General features: G+C 42.1%; 3 protein-coding genes across 3 annotated transcripts in view; 1 reads left to right on the top strand and 2 right to left on the bottom strand.

Moving 5' to 3' along the window:
- LOC149102179 (uncharacterized) overlaps positions 1–18,008 on the bottom strand; it is a 28,674-nt gene extending 10,666 nt beyond the window's left edge. The window contains exons 1-9 of the mRNA XM_089274689.1: positions 17,868–18,008; positions 17,482–17,515; positions 17,254–17,304; positions 16,679–16,737; positions 14,397–14,548; positions 13,243–13,314; positions 12,926–12,982; positions 12,676–12,761; positions 12,425–12,510 (exon numbers count right to left, since the gene is read on the bottom strand). Of these exons, the coding sequence (XP_089130815.1) occupies positions 12,425–12,510; positions 12,676–12,761; positions 12,926–12,982; positions 13,243–13,314; positions 14,397–14,548; positions 16,679–16,737; positions 17,254–17,304; positions 17,482–17,515; positions 17,868–17,872 (602 nt within the window). The 5' untranslated portion in view covers positions 17,873–18,008. The remainder of the gene's footprint in view (positions 1–12,424; positions 12,511–12,675; positions 12,762–12,925; positions 12,983–13,242; positions 13,315–14,396; positions 14,549–16,678; positions 16,738–17,253; positions 17,305–17,481; positions 17,516–17,867) is intronic.
- Positions 1–21,360, top strand: part of LOC149102169 (torsin-1A-interacting protein 1-like) — a 150,894-nt gene that overhangs the window by 67,461 nt on the left and 62,073 nt on the right. The window lies entirely within an intron of this gene.
- On the bottom strand, positions 15,018–15,954 carry LOC149102180 (uncharacterized). The gene has a single exon (XM_089275240.1). It carries the CDS (start codon positions 15,813–15,815, stop codon positions 15,018–15,020), a length of 798 nt encoding a protein of 265 aa, XP_089131366.1. The 5' UTR covers positions 15,816–15,954.

Here is a 21,360-nt window from a genome sequence, read left to right as displayed (position 1 = left end):
CTGCAATATTCCGCTTCTGATGCCCCTTCCTCTTCACAACTATTTTGTTCGTTTTATCTAGGACAGCACAACCGTTTTCATCGACTTTGATCTGGTGTTTAAAAGCAGCTCTAAGTCCGTCTTTTTGACGTCGGTTGATCCTTTCACTATGAATGTCAATGTTTGAAGGAAATAGAAAAATGTGGTTTACTGGTTTCATCTGGCTTAAATATCTAGTGTCGTGATTGTATAGGAGATGGAGCTGCTCATCTTTCTGCGTGTTAAGGTTTCCTTTCACTTCCTTAATATTCCTTACTCGTCTCAATGCCTCTTCATCTTTCTTTGCGTTTCTTTCGTGCAATCGATCAAAGAGACATAAATGCTTATCGCTTCCAGTCACCGGGTGCACCTTTGTAGTACTGCCTTTGTCATTTCCACCTACGTAGTTGTCGTTTAACCATGGCAGCGATACTTCCAGTTTTCCTTCAAGTGCCTCTTGCACATTTTCTTTAGTCGGTTCAGCAACCATATCGTTGTGCGGGCTAAACATTTCTCTGTTTCTCTTTTGTCCACGTGCAACTAGCATGTTGGCCATATCACTTACCACGATATTTGGCTGGTGTGCCATAGACAAAATAAGATCAATGTAATCCCTTGGACTTTCTGCGCGCAGAACAAACTTCAAAGCGTAGATAACGCCGTGCTGACAAGTCCCAGATACCCATCCACCAGAGCGACCCCAAATCTTGTTAAATGCCTTCTTAACCTTTTCGTCGTCCTTGGAAATGGCCTGCTTAATCTGCATGATGACATCCAGTACATTATGCAGAGGGCAAATGATTAAAATGAGAGATTTTTTCACACAAAGTCAAAAATCAGTACTTGTCTTCCAAATGAAAATGGGCCCCGTTTTGAAGTGGGAGCGCTAGCTAAGTACAGTATATAGAGGGTGAATGATTGAAATGAGCGACTTCTTCACAAAAAGTAAAAAAATCCGTAATTGTCCTTCAAATGAAAATAGGGCGCGTTTTCATGGAGAAGCGTTAGCTAAGTATAGCATATAGAGGGCGAATGATTAAAATGAGAGACTTTTTCACACAAAGTAAAAAATCCCCAATTGTCTTCCAAATGAAAATGGTAAAAAATCAGTACTTGTCTTGCAAATGATAATGAGCTCCGATTTGATGTGGGAGCGCTAGCTAAGTACGGTATATAGAGGGCGAATGATTGAAATGAGCGACTTCTTCACAAAAAATAAAAAAATCCGTAATTGTCTTTCAAATGAAAATAGGGCCCGTTCTCATGGGGAAGCGCTAGCTAAGTATAGTATATAGAGGGCGAATGATTGAAATGAGAGACTTTTTCACACAAAGTCAAAAATCCGTAGTTGTCTTTCAAATGAAAATGGGTCCGGTTTTCATGGGGGAGCACTAACAAAGTACAGTATGCAGAGGGCGAATGATTGAAATGAGCGACTTCTTCGCAAAAAGTAAAAAAATCCGTAATTGTCTTTCAAATGTAAATGGGCCCCGTTTTGATGGGAAAAACTAGCTAAGTACAGTTTATAGAGGGCAAATGATTGAAATGAGGGACTTTTTAACACAAAGTAAAAAATCCGTACGGTACTTGTCTTTCAAATGAAAATGGGCCCCGTTTTCACGGGGAGCACTAGCTAAGTACAGCTTATATAGGGCGATTGATTGAAATGTGACTCACACAAAGTAAAAAATCCGTAATTATCTTTCAAATGTAAATGGGCCCCGTTTTCATGGGGAAGCGTTAGCTAAGTAGATTGTGCAGAGAGCGAATGATTGAAATGAGAGACTCTTTCACAAAAAGTAAAAAAACCGTAATTGTCTTTCCAACGTAAATGGGCCCCGTTTTGATGAGAAAAACAAGCTAAGTACAGTTTAGAGAGGGCGAATGATTGAAATGAGAAACTTTTTCACACAAAGTAAAAGATCAGAAATTGTCTCAGTTTCAGATGTAATATGGGTGAGCATGAGCTAAGTACAGTAGCTGGAAGGCGCGCGAGATATAAATGAGAGAATTTTCACATAGAGCTTCCGTTGGCGGGAATTACTCAATACAGAGTTTGTATGGGTGTTCAAACAGGGTTTTGTGACGACGGTAGTAACTAGAGCTGTCCGCTTACGAGAGTGTCCACTTTCAAAAGATAATGAATGGCAACAGAATACATTTGTAGAAAAAAACTATGATGTCCGATCAACTCTTAGAAACCGGCATCGCCAATATCTCACACTCCTATAAGTCAGACGCCCCGATATGTCAGATGCCCCTATTTGTCAGATGCCCCTAAATTTCAGATGCCCCTATATGTCATGTGCCCCTATATGTCAGACGCCCCTATATGTCAGACGCCCCTTTCTGTCACACGCCCCTATTTGTCAGATGCCCCTATATGTCAGATGCCCCTATATGTCATGTGCCCCTATTTGTCAGATGCCCCTATATATTAGACGCCCGTATATGTCAGATGCCCCTATTTGTTAGATCCCCCTATATGTCAGAAGACCCTATTTGCCAGATGCCCCTATATGTCAGATGCCCCTATATGTCATGTGCCCCTATATGTCAGATGCCCCTATATGTCAGATGCCCCTATTTGTCAGATGCACCTATTTGTAAGACGCCCCTATATGTCAGATGCCCCTATATGTCAGATGCCCCTATTTGTCAAACGCCCCTATTTGTCAGATGCCCCTATATGTCATGTGCCCCTATTTGTCAGATGCCCCTATATGTCAGACGCCCCTATATGTCAGATGCCCCTATTTGTTAGATCCCCCTATATGTCAGATGACCCTATTTGTCAGATGCCCCTATATGTCAGATGCCCCTATATGTCATGTGCCCCTATATGTCAGATGCTCCTATTTGTAAGACGCCCCTATTTGTCAGACGCCCCTATATGTCAGATGCCCCTATATGTCAGATGCCCCTATTTGTGAGATGCCCCTATATGTCAGACGCCCCTATTTGTCAGATGCCCCTATATGTCAGATGCCCCTATATGTCATGTGCCCCTATATGTCAGACGCCCCTATATGTCAGATGCCCCTATATGTCAGATGCCCCTATTTGTCATGTACCCCTATATGTCAGGTGCGTGAAGTATACAAGAGAAATGCCGAAACATTAATATATGCTGTTTGCCGTAAATGGGAATTATTAATATCTCCAATCTTACCTCTCTAAACACGTGCACGTAAAACAAAACTTGAGAGCCAGGCATAAGAGACGGTTAATTTATATCTGTTTACACTTCAACCACGCGTATTTTGATGGCAGTTGAGCGTGACACGGAGTTACGATCGCGTTTGTAGAAAAATATATAACTATCTCAAGTTACTTAGCCTTTTTAGAAGTTAGAGCATTAGGAAAAGTGCTTAATTGTAAATGCTCCTTTTTTCAATACAGATAATCAGTAGCCTAGATAGCGAAAATAAGCTCCAGATTATTTCCGGCCGCCATATTGGTTGACCACGAAAGTATTCCAACACGGCGTTTCCATACTGTGAGCTCCGTAATTTCGTGCGAAACAGTTATACGAATGTCTTAAGTCTGGGAAAACGCAAAGACCTAACACTAAGAAAAGTAATGATCTTCTTTATCTATTTCTTGACTTTATCCACTGGTACTGTATTGGTGTTGTGTTTATTTTTTTTATTGCGTGACATTGAAAACGATCAGTATTGTATTTTTCCCGTCATAGATACGATGCAGATTCCTTCGCAATAACGGCTGCGAAAGAGACTACGAGATAAATTAATCAATTTTGAAAACATGAAGCATTTATGAATTCACCAAAACCTAACAGCCCAGATCCGCGCGTGGCTTAAGTTATTTGGATCAATTCTGTAACAATTTCAGAAACAGATCGCCCCATTCAAATTAAAGTTTACTGAACTTGAGTCGCAATACGTGTAGGAGACTTCAGCCATTTATAGATCTCTTAAGAATTACGAAATCCTGAAAAATGCTCCACATTATTCATACTGAGACTTAGAAAATTTGTGGATCTAGTGAATCTAGATTTCTTGACACCTCCATTCTTCGAGCCTCAGCTCAGCAAACCGATTTATTATTAGTCTTTTCCTTCCTCTAATAGTCGCTACTGACTAGAAGTCAAAAGCTGTCATTTTAACACAAACCATTTATTGGTAGTGTGACACATTAACCATGCAGAGGTAATGATAAACTTTTGGTATTTTGATATAGCGCCCCTATATGTCAGACGCCCCTATATGTCAGACGCCCCTATTTGTCAGGTAGCGTTACCAACCCTAGTGCGTTTTTTAACCTTAAGTACCTTTAGTCTCGGTTTTTTTTATACAACAGCCTATTGTACTAAGTCCAACACGTGGCAGAGCCCCAGTTTTCAAAGTTTTTATTTCATCTTGTTTCTAGCGATAGATCTTTATAGTTCACACTCTCCCTAGCTTAGGTTTCTATTTAGCAACTTTCCTATAAGAATCTCTGGTAATTCAGTTAAGTCCTTTCTTTGCTAGTATATTCCCACATCGCTTTCAGTGGCGCTCACGCAAGCACGTTTTTATCACATCGTACAATTTTATTGCTTTCAAGTTTTTAGAGTGTTGTCATTTATTGTATTAGAACAGTTAGCAGTATGCGTATCTGCTTGGGATCACTGATGATTTTAATTGTATCTTTACTGAGAAGATTGACTGGAAGTATTGTCATATCGCAGTTATGATTGGAATGTTTGCTATTATTGTTTCGTGACTCTTGTCATCTTGTAATCTTCTATTATCTAGTAATTAGTTTATTCATTACATTATATTTCAGTTTACGTTCGATTATCGTCAATTAAATCACCGTCAATCACAGCTGATTTTCCGTGATCTCTGGCTTTATTCGATTAGTAAAGCATCTCCCACACAGGCTAGTCTCATCGCGACAAGTTGTCTAGCAAGTGACAATTCAGCCTTTCAACAGTCGCTGTGAACCTGACGTTACAGTAAAACATCGTGGCTTGTTCTAAATTCGTCATCGGTATTTCGTGACAAACAATGAGTATCGCATCCGCACCTGAAGATCTGGCGTCGTTTCTTGACGAAGACACTGATGAAGACCGAGAAAATGTCGTGCCCATTGCCCAGTCAGAACTCAATGTCAAAATTTCAAAGCGAAAACAGAAGTTCTCAGAGAAGGGAAACAGCTTTCTAAAGGAATTGAGAGCAAAAAGAAAAGAAACAGCTTTCCGAAATCTTAAAAGAAAATTAGATCACATTAAGAAACTACGTGAAGATCCCCAAACGGAATTAGAAGTTTTGGAAGTCGAACGCAATGAATTAGATTCTCTAAAGGATGTCTTTAATCAAGCGTGCTACACATACGAAAGTCTGCTGGATAGTCCCGCAGAAAAGGAAGAATCCTATCAGTGGTATGACGTTAGAGATCGAGAATTTACCGAACAACGAATGAAGCTTTGTGAACAAATCCAGCGCCTTGAAAAAGGATCGCTTTTCACCAAATCTAGCGCCTCGTCGAGCCATAGATCAAAGGTAAGATCCAAGTCATCTAAAGGGTCGACTAGGTCCTCTTTGCGTTCCGTTTCACAAGCTAGAGCGGACGCCGCAGCAAAGGCAGCTAAAGTCAAAATAGAAATGGAATTTCTGGAAAAGGAAAATGAACTCAGGCGCATTCAACTAGAAAAGGAGTATGCGCTCGCAAAGGCAGAAGAAAGTGCGTTCAAAGAAATTCTAGATGAAGAATATAAATTAAACACGCAAACAAAACAGGAAATTAAACTCGAGGACAAGCAGATAAGCCCCCAACAACCAACAGCCGTCACGACAAGAATTGCAAAACAGGAAATGAACCCCAACAGCCGTCCTTTTGTGCCTAACACGATTCCAGACAACTTTGGCCAGCAACCAGCAAACAATATACAGAACTTTGAATCATCATCTAGTATAAGTTTCACCCTTAACCAACTGGTCAACCTTCAAGCCCAACAAACGCAATTAAGCTCAGCGCTAGTCAATCAACAAAGGACCTTTCACCTCCCCGTTAAGGAACCTCCGACATTTTCCGGCAACTCATTCGAATATCCGGCTTTCGTGACCGCATTTGATAGTATTATCGCCGCCAACGTCCCCGCTGATAAGGACAAATTGTTCTTCTTAGAAAAATACACGACCGGCAAGGCCAACGAGGTGGTTAAAGGTTTCCTAGCGACAAACTCTGAAACCGCATACAGCGAAGCCCGGAAACTGCTCGATCAGCGTTTTGGAAACCCTGTGGTGGTAGCCGAAGACTACAAAAAGAAACTTAGAGGTTGGCGACAGATCAGTGATGGCGATAGTAAGGGACTGGAGGAATTCTCTGACTTTTTGGTGCGCTGTGAAGAGGCTATGAAGACTATGAAATCTATGGCGGAGCTGGATTCTACTCAGATCCTACAGTCGATCTCCGCCAAGTTGCCGTCGTACTCGGGCGTCAAGTGGTGTAGGTCCGCTCATGAAACTCAGGTAAAGGGAAAGAGACTCGTGGGTTTTACGGACTTTGTCAAGTTTGTCAAACAAGAAGCCGAAGTAGCAAACGACCCGATCTTTTCTCCAGACGTACTTAAGAGAGAAAGGAAAAGGAACGGCCCGGTTAGAGACAACACCCGTGGCACAAGGTCGAGGTATCAAGGTGGAATCAATCCAAGTCAATCATTGGTCACTTCTACCACTCCAGTAGGCCATTCTGAACAGACACAATCAGCAGCCACATCGGGGCGCGAACAGTCCTGCCCAGCCTGCAATGGCAAACATACAATAGTGAAGTGCAGCAATTTCACCAAGGCTACTGCAGACAAGAGGTTGGATCTCATCATCGAGAAACGCCTATGCTTCAGATGCTTCAGAGCGGGTCACGTTTCCGCTGACTGCACATCCAAGCAAACCTGTGGTGAGTGCGGAAAGCGTCACAACACCTTGCTACACGGAGCGACTCTAAAGTCAAAGATACGCAGCGAGCAAACTCCGCCAAGCGCTCAGTCGTCACGCAATCCACCCAAACCCTTGCAACCAGACCACGCTGCCGAGTCTGCTCACTCAAACGCTGCCAGCGTCTCCCACAGTTCTGTCGGTACATCGAACGCCATCATCATGTGTCGAATCGTGCCTGTAGTCCTGTACCATAAGGATAATCCCAGCAAAGAAATTAAAACGTACGCACTCTTGGATGACGCTAGTGACACGACGTTCGTGACAAATAAGGTAAAGAGCGAGCTTGGAGTTGAGGGAGTCGACACAAGTCTCAATTTAAGCACAATGCACGGCCGCAAAGTAATCCCTGTATCCCGTATCGACGGATTGATAGTGGAGCGCCCCGACAGACGCGCGCAGGTCGAACTCCCTAAGGCGTATGCAAGAGACATAATCCCATCCAGAAAGGACCAAATCCCAACCCCAGCAGTAGCAGACAAGTGGCAACACCTAAAGAAAATAAGGGACAAAATACCTCCGCTAGACGAAAACCTTGACGTTGGAATACTGATCGGATCCAACTGCCCGAAGGCGATTAAACCAAAGGAAGTGATAACTGGTAAAAGCGAAGATCCATACGCAGTCCGAACACTCCTTGGTTGGTGCATAGTCGGACCGGCCAGTCTTTCAGAGACCCCCCTAGACGAAGACGGTGTAGCAACGTGCAACAGGATTATAGCACATGAGAACACGCCTGAAACAAGCCACGTTAGTTTCATCCTGGAAGACAAGACAAAGGAGGTTCTAAACCCCTGCTATGTAAATCAAATGTTTGAGATGGACTTTGCGGAAAATAAGCACACGGCTCAACAAAGTCTCTCCAAGGAAGACAAGAGGTTTCTAAACATCGCAGAGACGCGCATACACAGACGTGACGACAGCCACTACGAACTTCCACTCCCGTTGAAGGAAAGCTTCAAAGGTCTCCCTAACAACAGAGATGACGCTGTCCGACGCATGTACCACCTCAAGAAACGGTTTACGTCGCCGAGTAACAAAGAATACAAAGAAGAGTACATGAAGTTCATGGGAGACATGATTGAAAACGGCTACGCCGAAAGGGTTCCGAGTGATGCTGAGGCGAAGTCTGGCATGACCTTTTACATTAATCATCACGGTACAAGAAATCCGAAGAAAAAGAAGTTAAGCATAGTCTTTAATTGCAGCCAAGAATACAATGGGGAATCCCTGAACAAGAATCTGTTGCAAGGTCCTCTACTGACCAACAACCTTACTGGTGTCTTGTTGAGATTCCGACAAGAACCCGTTGCCGTGACATGTGACATTGAGGGCATGTTCCATCAAGTCCACGTCAATCCCGAGCACCGTGACCTGCTTCGCTTCCTCTGGTGGGAGGAGAATGATCTTTCTAAAGATCCTGTAGACTATCGCATGACAGTCCACCTGTTCGGCGCGACGTCATCACCAAGCTGCGCCAACTTTGCACTCAAGCAAACCGCGAATGACTTCGAGGGAGAATACGGTGACCAAGCAGCCAACTTCGTGCGAAACGATTTCTATGTGGATGACGGCTTGAAGTCAGTCGCTACAGCAGCGTCAGCAGTAGAACTGGTGAAAAATGTAAAAGCCATGTGCCACCAAGGAGGATTCAATCTTCACAAGTTCTTGTCCAACAGCAAAGAGGTAATCAAGAACATCCCCGAGCGTGACAGGGCAGAGGGAGTTAAAGAGATAGACCTAGACCTGGACGCACTTCCCTTAGAACGCACACTAGGAGTTCAATGGCGCGTCGAATCTGACAGCTTCGAATTCAGCGTCGTCCTGCAAGACAAACCATGCACGAGACGAGGTATCCTGTCGACCGTAAGCTCTATATATGACCCTATAGGTTTTGTAGCCCCCCTGATGCTTCAAGGAAAGTCAATACTGCAAGAGTTATGCAGTCTCCATTTGGACTGGGACGATCCAATACCAGAAGACACGAAGATGAGATGGGAGAAATGGAGAATGGAACTGATGAAACTACAGAACATCACGATTCCTCGGTGTTACAAGCCTAACGATTTCGGTCAAGTCGTCAGAGCAGAGCTGCACCATTTCTGTGACGCAAGTGTCCGGGGCTATGGCCAGTGTAGCTATTTACGTCTCGTAGATGATGCAAACAAGGTCCACTGCGCTTTCGTGATGGGAAAATCGCGAGTAGCTCCTCTCAAACCTGTAACCATCCCGAGACTCGAGCTAACCGCCGCTGTTTGTTCCGTACGGATAAGTCAACAGATTCATCGTGAGCTAGAATACCGGATCGATGAGGACTTCTTCTGGACGGACAGCAAAGTTGTACTTGGGTACATAAGTAATGAAAGCAGACGTTTTCATGTATTCGTCTCTAACAGAGTACAAGAGATACAAGACAGTACCCATAGAAGCCAATGGCGGTATGTTGACACTAAACAGAACCCAGCAGATGAAGCGTCACGTGGAATGAAGACCGATGAGCTCCGAGATTCGCGGTGGATTCTGGGACCAGAGATGTTATGGAAGGAAGAAGGCGAATGGCTGAACGATGACGAACAAGAACATAACTTGAAGTACGACGACCCAGAGGTCAAGAAATCCGTCGCCATGGCATCATCCTTAGTCGATCAAAGAATGGCCACCCTAGAAGAGAGAATCGAGCGTTTTTCTGATTGGTACCGAGCCCGGCGAGCAGTAGCACTCTGTTCGAAGTACATCCAGAAACTAAGGAAACGCGTGAACAAAGAACCAAGCGAAGTGGCCCAAGTGTCAGCTGAAGATTTGGAGGAGGCCGGAAGGTCAGTCATTCACGCCGCGCAGTCTAAGGCCTTTCAAGGCGAGTTTAAGTTACCTGCAAGGGAAACAGAAGAACAGGGATCCTTCCCGAAGCAGAAAACTGCGAAGTTACGCAGTTCAATCAACAAGTTAGATCCGTTCATCGATGAATACGGAGTCCTACGCGTTGGTGGCCGCCTCAAGTATACAGATCTCTCAGACAAGGTGAAGCATCCAGTAATCCTACCCAAAGGCAGCCACGTGACCAGCCTTATAATTAAGTACTACCACGAGCGCAGCAAACACCAAGGCAAAGGAATAACGCTCAACGAGATTCGATCCCGCGGTTTTTGGATCATTGGAGGCTCGTCCGCTGTGAGCAACGTCATTGCTTCCTGTGTGACATGTAGGAAGCTGCGAGGTGCCGTTATTGAGCAGAAGATGTCTGACCTTCCCGAGGACCGACTAGAAAGCTGCCCACCCTTCACATATTGCGGCGTAGACTACTTTGGCCCATTCACGATTAAACAAGGGCGCAAGGAGCTAAAACGCTATGGAGTCCTATTCACTTGTATGTCGTCAAGAGCTATCCATCTGGAGACTGCAGCCTCGCTGGACACAGACTCCTTCATAAACGCGTTGAGACGCTTCCTAAGTCGTAGGGGTCCAGTGAGACAGCTAAGAAGCGACAATGGAACAAATTTCGTAGGAGCTCGTCGAGAACTCAAAGAAGCTTTAGAAGAAATGAATGATAGCCGTATTAAGGAAGAACTCCTTAAGTCACAGTGTGACTGGATCAAATTCGAGATGAACGTTCCAGCCGCAAGCCACATGGGCGGAGTATGGGAGAGGCAAATAAGGACGGTGCGCTCAATCCTATCCTCACTTCTCTCTAACAATGGTACACAGCTGGATGATGAGTCCCTGAGGACGCTAATGTGCGAGGCGGAAGCGATAGTCAACAGCCGCCCCCTCACCACCAATCACCTTTCAGACCCAGATTCGCCAGAACCGCTAACCCCTAATCACTTGCTGACAATGAAATCTAAGGTTCTACTCTCACCACCCGGAAAATTCGAGCCAGCTGACATGTACACTCGCAAACGCTGGAGACGTGTGCAACACCTCCTCAACGAATTCTGGACCCGCTGGCGAAAAGAGTATTTACTAAGTCTTCAGGAACGACAGAAGTGGACGCGGCCTCGTCGAAATCTACGTGTCGGCGATGTCGTGATGGTTAAGGACACCAACCTTCCACGGAATGCATGGCAACCCGCCCGCGTCGCCACGGTCTACCCAAGCCAGGATGGTCAAGTCCGCAAAGTTCAAGTGGCTCTACCAGATGCCTGCCTGGACAAGAAAGGAAGGAGGTCAGGACCCATACGGTATCTGGAGAGACCGGTACAGAAACTGGTACTTCTTGTGCCATCCCCTGAGTAAAGACCGGAGTAGTCCCGGCCGAGGAGCCTGCTGCCAACCATGAACTGTGACATTAATTTTCATGATAAATATAGCTTATGAACATTGTAGACATTGAACATTAGTTAGTTGCATAAACAGCGATTAGTGAAATATCTGGATATTTCAGGGGAGCCATGTAATGAACACTATATCGAGGCTTCTCTAATTAAGTGAGTAATCTTAACTCTTTCTGATTCGCCAATTTGTTGCTTAGCAATGACGTCATCCGTTTTTACACGTGGACGTATATAGATAGTGTTAGCGACATATTCCCGCCAGTAGTTCAAGTTTCAGTTATCGTGCGTGCACAGTACGCGTTTTCAAGTAAATTAAGTTTTAAGCTACCCTTGACTATTTAGAGTGCAAGCGGGAACCGATGTGTAAGTACAAACTATTTTCTATGCTTGCTTTTTAGTATAAGTTTCAAGTTTTGACGTTTTTTAACCTTAAGTACCTTTAGTCTCGGTTTTTTTATACAACAGCCTATTGTACTAAGTCCAACACGTGGCAGAGCCCCAGTTTTCAAAGTTTTTATTTCATCTTGTTTCTAGCGATAGATCTTTATAGTTCACACTCTCCCTAGCTTAGGTTTCTATTTAGCAACTTTCCTATAAGAATCTCTGGTAATTCAGTTAAGTCCTTTCTTTGCTAGTATATTCCCACATCGCTTTCAGTGGCGCTCACGCAAGCACGTTTTTATCACATCGTACAATTTTATTGCTTTCAAGTTTTTAGAGTGTTGTCATTTATTGTATTAGAACAGTTAGCAGTATGCGTATCTGCTTGGGATCACTGATGATTTTAATTGTATCTTTACTGAGAAGATTGACTGGAAGTATTGTCATATCGCAGTTATGATTGGAATGTTTGCTATTATTGTTTCGTGACTCTTGTCATCTTGTAATCTTCTATTATCTAGTAATTAGTTTATTCATTACATTATATTTCAGTTTACGTTCGATTATCGTCAATTAAATCACCGTCAATCACAGCTGATTTTCCGTGATCTCTGGCTTTATTCGATTAGTAAAGCATCTCCCACACACGCTAGTCTCATCGCGACAAGTTGTCTAGCAAGTGACAATTCAGCCTTTCAACAGTCGCTGTGAACCTGACGTTACACTGTCACACATGTTATTTGCAACCATTTAGTAACAAATAAGCTTATAATGGGCGTATATAATATTACATGTCAAATCAGATTTTGTTACCTCCACAGTAGCCACTGCCTCTCGCTACAGACACACATTAGTGCAGGTCGACAGTGTTCTCTCTCCACTCTAGCCATTTGCATGAGCTAAAATAGTAAGTCGATAAGAATTTTTTTTATGACAGTTATTAATTTATTAACAATGTTAAAGAAGGATGATATACCAGTTGCTAATGCAAATGATTTGTCAGATATGTAATACTGGTTAATATCCACTTTAAAAAGCCCGTCAGCTTGCATTGTTTCACTCACCACATGGAAGTTGCATGGATGACTAAATGGCAGGCTTGCAGATTGTGCCATTGCAATAGATGTCTGCATTGCACTTGCTGGCTGGCCTGCAAAACAAGAAACACCCTTTTTTGTACTACATGCTATTGAATATTAATATTAGTTAATACAAACCATACTGGGCTAATTGCACTTGTATCCTTCAAAGGGAAAACAGATAAGATTATTTTTGTTGTACAGTTTGTATTTGATACAATATGTTAACTCTTACCAGGAGTTTGAGGTAATAAATCAAGCAACACACTTGCATCTGGTAATTCAACGGTTCCTGAAAAGAATTTTCGAACACAAGACATGTCAAGTAAAAATGCTGCATAAAAGACATCGTGTTCATTTCTAATATGCAATCATTGAAACTTCAACAATTCTTATGTTAAATTTAACGTACTTTGAGAAAAAAAACCCTCTCAAGGTTACCAGTCTGCCAGTGCTTCAGGTGATAACTGAGAAAGCAATATGTTAACCTCATGGGTCCTGAATCTGTGACTTAGTCAAGGAAAAAGCAATATTAAAAACAAGAGCACTCACCTGTAACTGTTGTATTTGGATTCTCAGCAGATGGCCTGGCAACTCCGGCTGTGATTACAGAGGCAGTTAAACCTGAAACACATAACAGTAAATAAATGTACTTGTATTAGTTTTCAGTTCCCTTTCAGTGCCATATACGTTATTAATAAAAAAAATACTTAGCAAACCATGTAGTGAAGCAGTATCATGGTGCAAAGTGCAAGCACAGCTCTGACACATGCATAGTAGTCACAGGAGTGTAGCTCTCCACTGCTGTACACTCCCTGTCTATTTGTGCTATTAATTCAAATGGAATTTATTTTCCCATAAACTGATCAAATCATATCATATGTCCAGCCTGTCCTGCAAAAGCGTAGCGTAATGATAACATTAACTCCAAATCAAATATGATCAAATCAACAAATAAAGAAGCCTTGACTGTGCTCTGTTCTGTTGTAAAGCACACAGGAAGCGGTAGAGCACGAAAGAAGTGTAGGGGAAAACACGAGACGAAGTCGAGTGTTTTTCCTCACTTCTTGTAAACAGAGACAGTTCAATTGTTGTTTTTTATCATTGTTTTACTTCTTAAGTATAATTTCTGCCTTCGTAACAAATATAATGTCTTTTATCGAAGCACTGTTTAGGTTGAGAATTTGTTTATTTCGTTAGGTGTTTTGTCAGCGGGAATCTAGCAAAACTTGTTATTTTAGTACAGTTTTAACACTACTGTTGCTAACAATGGTCTCTGTGAGCCATATTTACTACAGACAAATAGCTCGTTTCCATTGCGTTTGTCTGAATCACAGGGGATGTTTAATTTGGCGCAAATTTGTCAAAATTCCCACGCAAACATTTGAAAGCCAACTTACCATCATCAACCCGTGCTCTGTTCTCTGATAAAGCACGCACTTTCAGGCAATCAGAGCGCACGTTATATGGAAACTTTATTGTAATACATATTATACAAATGCTCCTTCAAGAATTGATATGTACAGATACGTACACAGAAAGAGAAGGCTACTAATTGAAACTTTGATCTTCTACTGCAACCTTTGTTAATCTAAAATTGTGGATGCTTAATTGTTGGGTTGTTAAGATAAGTGCAGCTTTTACTCTATAAATCTTTAAAATGACTTTAACCAATGCATTTTGACATAAAACACGCCATACAGTACCTGGTGGCCTTGGGATGGTGTGGTTTGAGGTCACGGGGTTTGGTGTAGCAGCTCTGCTGACAGGTACCTGGTCTACATTACTGGTATCTGTTTCTCTTGGTAATGTTGCACGCCATCTACGACCCCGTTCTTCCATTTCAACATCATCTAATCTTAAGATACTCAGAGGATCATCGTCACTGTCTTGCATAGCCTCATCAGTACCGCTTGTGGTGTTTGGCAGTCCCAAGACAGTGGTAGTGGTTGTTGTTATTGTTGTCACTGTAGTAGTGGTGGGGACAGTGTTGTTACCAGTTGTGACAGTACCAGGGGCACCCAACGGATCGTTTCGGTAAATTATCTGTTCGGAAGGCCTTTAATCCCCTCTGATTTTCTTCAGAGAATTGTCACCTCGAACTTTCGTGATATGAGAAATTTAATGTCTGTTGTTTTCGGATTGTTAAAAATCACGTTTTAGGTACCGAAAAAAGGTCAGCTATCATTTTCGGAAAGGCGATAAGACCTAAAGTTTTCGGGAAATGGACAAAAAAGCCCTTATAAATGCGAGAATACTCAAGTTCCCCTAGAATGACCGAACAGATAAAATTTTTTTAGCCCAACCTAAAATTAACCTACAGAGCTTTAAAAGTACTCCAGATAGCCTAAAACAACGTTTAAAAGCATTCGAGAGAAAACGGTCGTTGGGTACCCTGCAGTACTTCCTGGTTGATGACTTAGCCCAAGAGATTCTTCAGATTGCCTACCAGAACCTATGCCATCACTGACACTAAGTGGTAGAAGCCCTCCTCCGACAGATGCTTCAGCACTTCTCCCAGCTTCAGCACCAGTCACAATGTCAATTGTTGAGGGACGTGTAAAAGTTGTCGTGGTTGGAATGGTCCCTACGCCGATATGCCTATCCAGCCCGCTCCCTGACCCCGTTGTAACAGTAACAATGTTAGTTGCTACTGTGTATGTTGAAGGGGTAGTACTGAGTGGATTTCCCAAACTGGCATTTCCAGTCAACCCATTCCCTGACCCCGTGGTAACAGTATCAGCATTGGTTGTAGCAGTATGTGTCGATGTAGTACGGGATGAAGTTTGTACTCTATTACGCCTACCCAACACAGTCCCTGCCCCCGAGGTAACAGAACCAGCATTGGTTGTAGCAATATCAGCTGATGTACATGTAGGAATACCACGAGGATCTCCTCCTCCTACATGTGCTCTGTTATGCCCACCTGACACTGCCTGCGTGGTAACAGTACCACCGTTGGTTGTGACAGTGCGTGTCGATGTAGTACGGGGGTGAGATCTTACTCTGTTACGTCTACCTGACACAATCCCTGCCCTCGACTGAACAGTATCACCATTGGTTGTCACAGTGCGTGTCGATGTAGTACGGGGTGGAGATGCTAATCTGTTATGCCTACCTGACATAATCCCTGCCCCTGACTGAGCAGTATCACCACTGGTTGTCACAGTGCGTGTTGATGTAGTACGGGGGGGAGAGCCTAATCTGTTATGCCTACCTGACACAATCCCTGCCCCTGGCTGAGCAGTATTACCATTGGTTGTAACTGGGAGTGTCGATGTAGTATGGGGTGGAGATCCTGATCTGTCACGCCTACCCAACACAATCCCCGCCCCGACTGAACAGTATCACTATTGGTTGTCACAGTGCCTGTCGATGTAGTACGGGGTGGAGATCCTGATCTGTCACGCCTACCCAACACAATCCCCGCCCCCGACTGAACAGTATCACTATTGGTTGTCACAGTGCGTGTCGATGTAGTACGGGGTGGAGATCCTAATCTGTTACGCCTACCTGACACAATCCGTGCCCCCGACTGAACAGTATCAGCATTGGTTGTCACAGTGCGAGTCGATGTGGTACGGGGTGGAGATCCTACTCTGTTATGCCTACCTGACACATTCCCTACCCCCGACTGAAAAGTATCAGCATTGACTGTAATAGTGCGTGTCGATGTAGTAAGGGGTGGAGATCCTAATCTGTTACGCCTACCTGACACAATCCCTGCCCTTGATTGAACAGTGTCCGCATTGGATGTTACAGTTCGTGTCAATGTAGTGTGGGTTGTAGATCCCACTCTGGTATGCCTCCCTGGCACAACCCCTGACCTACCTGTAACTGTGTCATTAGTGTTTGTCAAGGTTGGGCTGGTTGGTGGATGTGCCCTTATGCTGCTAGAGCTGTTGTGATAACTGTTTATTCCATCTACACTAGTAGCATGGGTTGTGGCAATACGAGTGGAGGTGGATCTATTGCTTACACCCCTTACCCTGGAATCTGCCTGCTGTCCTCCCCCAGATCCAGAGGCTGTACCTTGGGCTGTGGCCACTATTTACCAACCAGAAAAGGAAAGAGTATTCACAGTGATATTGAACCTTTCAAAGTGCTGTCGCAATGTGAGAGAAGATTAATAGTCAAGAAGCCATTCATTCAAGGAGAAATTAGTTCACACCATTGATTCTTAACTTAACAAGTTGGAGATTGACTACAAAATTTAGATATCTGGATCCTGTACAATCAATCAACGGCATTATGTTGGTTAAACTCGCTGGATTTCCTTCACGAATCGCCTTCATTGGCATCAGTAAAGTTTCTTGATAACATGTAATAATTAGAGGCCCCTGTGAGCAAGTACTCTCTTGTACCTAGCTTGGTCATTCTGACCACCAAGATGTTGATGATTAGGCCCCTGTAGGTGTTCCCCTAACTTGAGTGCCAAGAGAGAAAATCTCATGGGTCAACCTTCAGGGAATTTTCAAGTAAGCTTCCAGAAAAGTATGGGCATGATATTTAATATCGCATTGGTTTAAATGTTGGCTTGAATGCAATGGAAAATTCAATTACCTTGAGGAAGATAGCCTTGCCTAAATGATAAGCCTCGGCTTGATTTCCGTCCTTTAAAAAAGAAGATGTCATAAATTTAATACGAAACATTTCATGAAGTAAGTGCAATTGAACCATTTAAACCCTGCCATCTGAGTAGCCATAGTTATTTTACTTGACATTGCAGCATCAGAATTTTAATACTGATTTACATACATTATTCAATTGATATAACAAATTCACACCCACCTCCTCGTGATGCTGATGGTGTAGGTGGCTGATCCTGTAGAGAAAAAACAAAATTTTGTTATCTAAGAAAATTATTGTATATAAAAAAAGAAATCAGAGGAATAAGAGAAGTAAGGGATGTAGTTTATTTGTTCAATTTTACTGTCTACAGTTAGGTTACTTCTACACAAAGGTGTCATGATAACTTGTGCCTATAATTTTTTTTTTTAGAAACATCTCTTCATTTGCACTTATTTGTTTCTTAAACATTCAAGCCTTCAAGCATTCAAGCAAAATGTACTAGGTTTGTGTTATACACTATGCAAGGACATTTTTCAGCAGGACACCTGTGAGCTTATTTTGTAAACTTATAAAAAATATATTTAAATGTAAATATGAACGAGTACCTCATGATCACTAGGGCTGCTCTCTATTAAGCGCAGGTACAGTGCACCCTGGCCACACACTTTCTTCAATTCCCTGGCAGAAAACCCTGAAGATGGCCGGACAGCAGGGATCAACACGTTTCTCGAGCTTTTATCAGTCGCGAGAATTTCAAAGCAGTACTCTCCATCACTAAAAGGCAGAGTAATATTACCCACGAATAAAGCGTTTCAATTTATTTCATACTGTAGACCAATACTACAGAGCTGAAAAAAAAAAAAATTGCTGAAAACAGGGTGATTGTTTTAATTAGAGTTTCCAAAGATTTTGTCCATCAGAGCCTGTCTTTAATTGGGTGCTGATCTTCTTGTCTTGGCTGGACTAATCTCATTATTAAAAGCAATGTACATACTGCCAGGTTACCCCAGTTATCATCAAATGTTATCAATGTGGCAAATGCGTTTTTCTGCTATATGAAACTGTTGTTGGAAAACATTAATAGGATCAGAATTAATAAAACCTGTTTTTTATAGTGTAGAATGGGTGTATACATTGTTATATATAAATATATATGTATATGTATCTTGTTAGAGAATTCGATGTCAATTTGAATTAAGTTTGAGCAAAATAAAATGGTGAAATGAAGATACCTTGCTGGTAGTGATTAAAATTTAAGAAACTGCTTTGGATTTTAGACTTACTTTGTGGTTGCTCCTCTGAGGAAAGGGAAGGCACCATTCAGGGCTCTCAGTGCTCCTGCTTCTTGTGTTCCCCTACCCAAAGATATCTGGACAATCCTGCCAGTGTTAAGAAGATCTTGCGATTTCGGCGAGCTATCGTTCTGTGGGTTTCCACTACTAAAAGAAGTAGAAACCCACAGAACGATAACTCGCCGAAATCGCGTTAGATCGGCCCGAGGAGCTGGCAAACAACAAAGAATACAACACAGCAACAGGGTAAGTAGATTTTATTCACAAAATATAAGAATGATTGGCTTTTCAAGCAAAGCCGTTCCATTCCCATACAAACCTTTATAAATTCAAACCGTTGTAACACAACACCTCCATATGCTGCAAGGCGGGAGTCATGTTTCGCGTGGTCCAATTCGGTCTTTATGTAATAGTACATGCCATATGTCACGTTAGCCTGAACGTTCGCATAAAAAGGAAAAAAAAAAGGATAACATTGAGAGCCTGGGCAGCCTGTGTAAAAGATAGTTTATTATGAAGGAACTTCAGCACCAAGGAATCTTAAATGCGTGAGAAATAATAGTTTCAGCGTGAGAGCGTAAGATTGAATTTGTTTGTGTGAGACTTGAGAGCTCTGGCCTTGTTTAGTGTTTCTGGTGTGAATTTGTGAACACAGAGTAAATTTCTCGATTAAGTAGTCAGCGAAGAGCGTATGAACACATTTCAAGATCATTATGGCATTGTTCAAGTAAGGGTGATTTAGGGATACAATGTGCTGAGTAACGGTGCAAGTGTGTATCAAATAAAAAGAGGTGAAGAAGAAATGGAAAACATCAAGAAAAAAGAAACAATAGTAAGGCAGGAGAAACTGAAATAAAATATTTCTACTTATGTAACTGTCCAAGTTAGATATTAGTGACATTTCCGTCAGATCGTATTTCAGAACCTCTTGAACTAGTCACCTGTGCGCATGGTCTGTGTTTTGCGTTTACGAAGTTTATTGGGGTTATTGCGAAGTTTTTTGGATCCCGCGTTTATAACTGCTCAGGCGTACAGACAGGACAATCGGTAAGCATCTTTTTACCTTTCTTAGTTTCATTTCGTCGGTATTATTTTTAGTTTAGTTGTTTTGCCGTTTTCTGCGTTCGTGTTTTTATCATATCCAATTATTGTTCGGCTTTGTCCTTTCGTGTCGCTTAGACTAGATATTTGCTAATGCTTGTATTTTAGTTTGACGGTTTTGGGGATTGGAATATTGTAATAAAGATAATTAATTGGAAGTCAACACGAAGTCCAGTGTTCTTGATCAAGGCTTCGACGTCCTTAATTTTTTAATTCTGAACTTGCAGTAATCGCGCCTGGAGTCACAAGTTTGTATGGTTGATAAACCACATGGGATGTTGGAAGAACACGAGAAGAATTCGCAAATCACGAGCCGCAGGCGAGTGATTTATGAATTCTTCGAGTGTTCTTCCAACATCCCAAGTGGTTTATCATGCCTCTAAACCATAGAAACTTGTGGCCTATTGCTTCTATATAATAATTCAGAAGACACGCGAAATTTCTATGAGTTCACTGGCACAATAAACCATAGCTGATTGACCAATCAGAGCGCGCGCATTCATTTAATTATTATATAAAACTTATTATTGAAATCTTTGACTTGTTTGTTTTTCGAACAATTTGCTTCGCTAAGGCAATCCTCCCTAACCTTTTTTCCTTGACATTTATATGAACACTGGATTGGAGAATAACAATAATTAAGAGTGGGAAAATCATCAACTGTTTGCTGAAAGTAGCCACCCATTGCATCTCATGGAATTACTTTTCAAACATCTTCTCAGTGGAAGGGGGCAACCCTCTCCCATACTCTCCCTGAACGATGCACAGTGTGTGTCTTGTCCAGTCGCTTTGCGGCATGTCTTTCATGTAAACCTTAGCCGCCTACTGTACTTTTTGGATGGAACCCACTACTCAAAAAACAACTTGTTATGTATTTAAACAGGCTTAGTCATTACAGTAGCAAAACCTCTTGACACTACATGTACAAGTTCACTTGACATGTGTAAACAGTCCTGAGTTCAGAGAGTTAAAACTCACATGGGGCAAGGCACAAAATAGGGCTTAATTGAGAGGTTGTTGTTGTGCTATGTCCCATTAGGACTAACAGCTGGATAAATAATTATTATTAGAGGATAAAGTAAGTAAGTAAACGGTATTCTGCCATACATTTCCCACTTAAAAATTGTAACGACTTGTCTACCTTCTCACTTGTACCAATTCAACTCCCAGATACTGACATTTGAAAACAGCATTCCAACCGAAAGAAGTAAAACTAAGCATAATACCCCAAGTACGCATTGTGGACCTACTTTTTTGCCTGCCTTAATGGAATGACATAGAAGATATGTCTATAATACAACAAGAATTCAAATCTCTTATCCAAACTTTTTATTTTCTACAACAAAAATTAATACTCTAGTAACTTTCTTCTGTTAGCACCTCTCGCCTCATCAGCAATGGCATAGGGTAATAAACATGGCTAATTTTAATGTTTGGATAATGCTGTATGAGTTACGGGATTTCTTTGTAGTTCTAATTTATTGCTAAAAACAGATGTGTATGACAGAAACAAAATAATTTAAAATAATAGTATTGAGTATGCGTGAACATTACTCCATACACTACGCTTCAAAAGTTCAAAACTCAGAGAAATTGAACTTCTCCAATTTGATGAGGGCTTCTATCCAATAGAAATATTTAAAAAAAAATTGTGACTTAGAAATGCACATCTACATCAGAAAATTATAAACATTATATCCTAGAT

Source organism: Orbicella faveolata, unplaced genomic scaffold, assembly GCF_042242905.1.
Source record: "Orbicella faveolata isolate gen_17 unplaced genomic scaffold, um_ofav_v1 contig_36, whole genome shotgun sequence".
Classification (NCBI taxonomy): Eukaryota; Metazoa; Cnidaria; class Anthozoa; order Scleractinia; family Merulinidae; genus Orbicella; species Orbicella faveolata.
The sequence above is the reverse complement of the archived record's forward strand: the minus strand, read 5'-3'. Positions and strand labels throughout refer to the sequence as shown.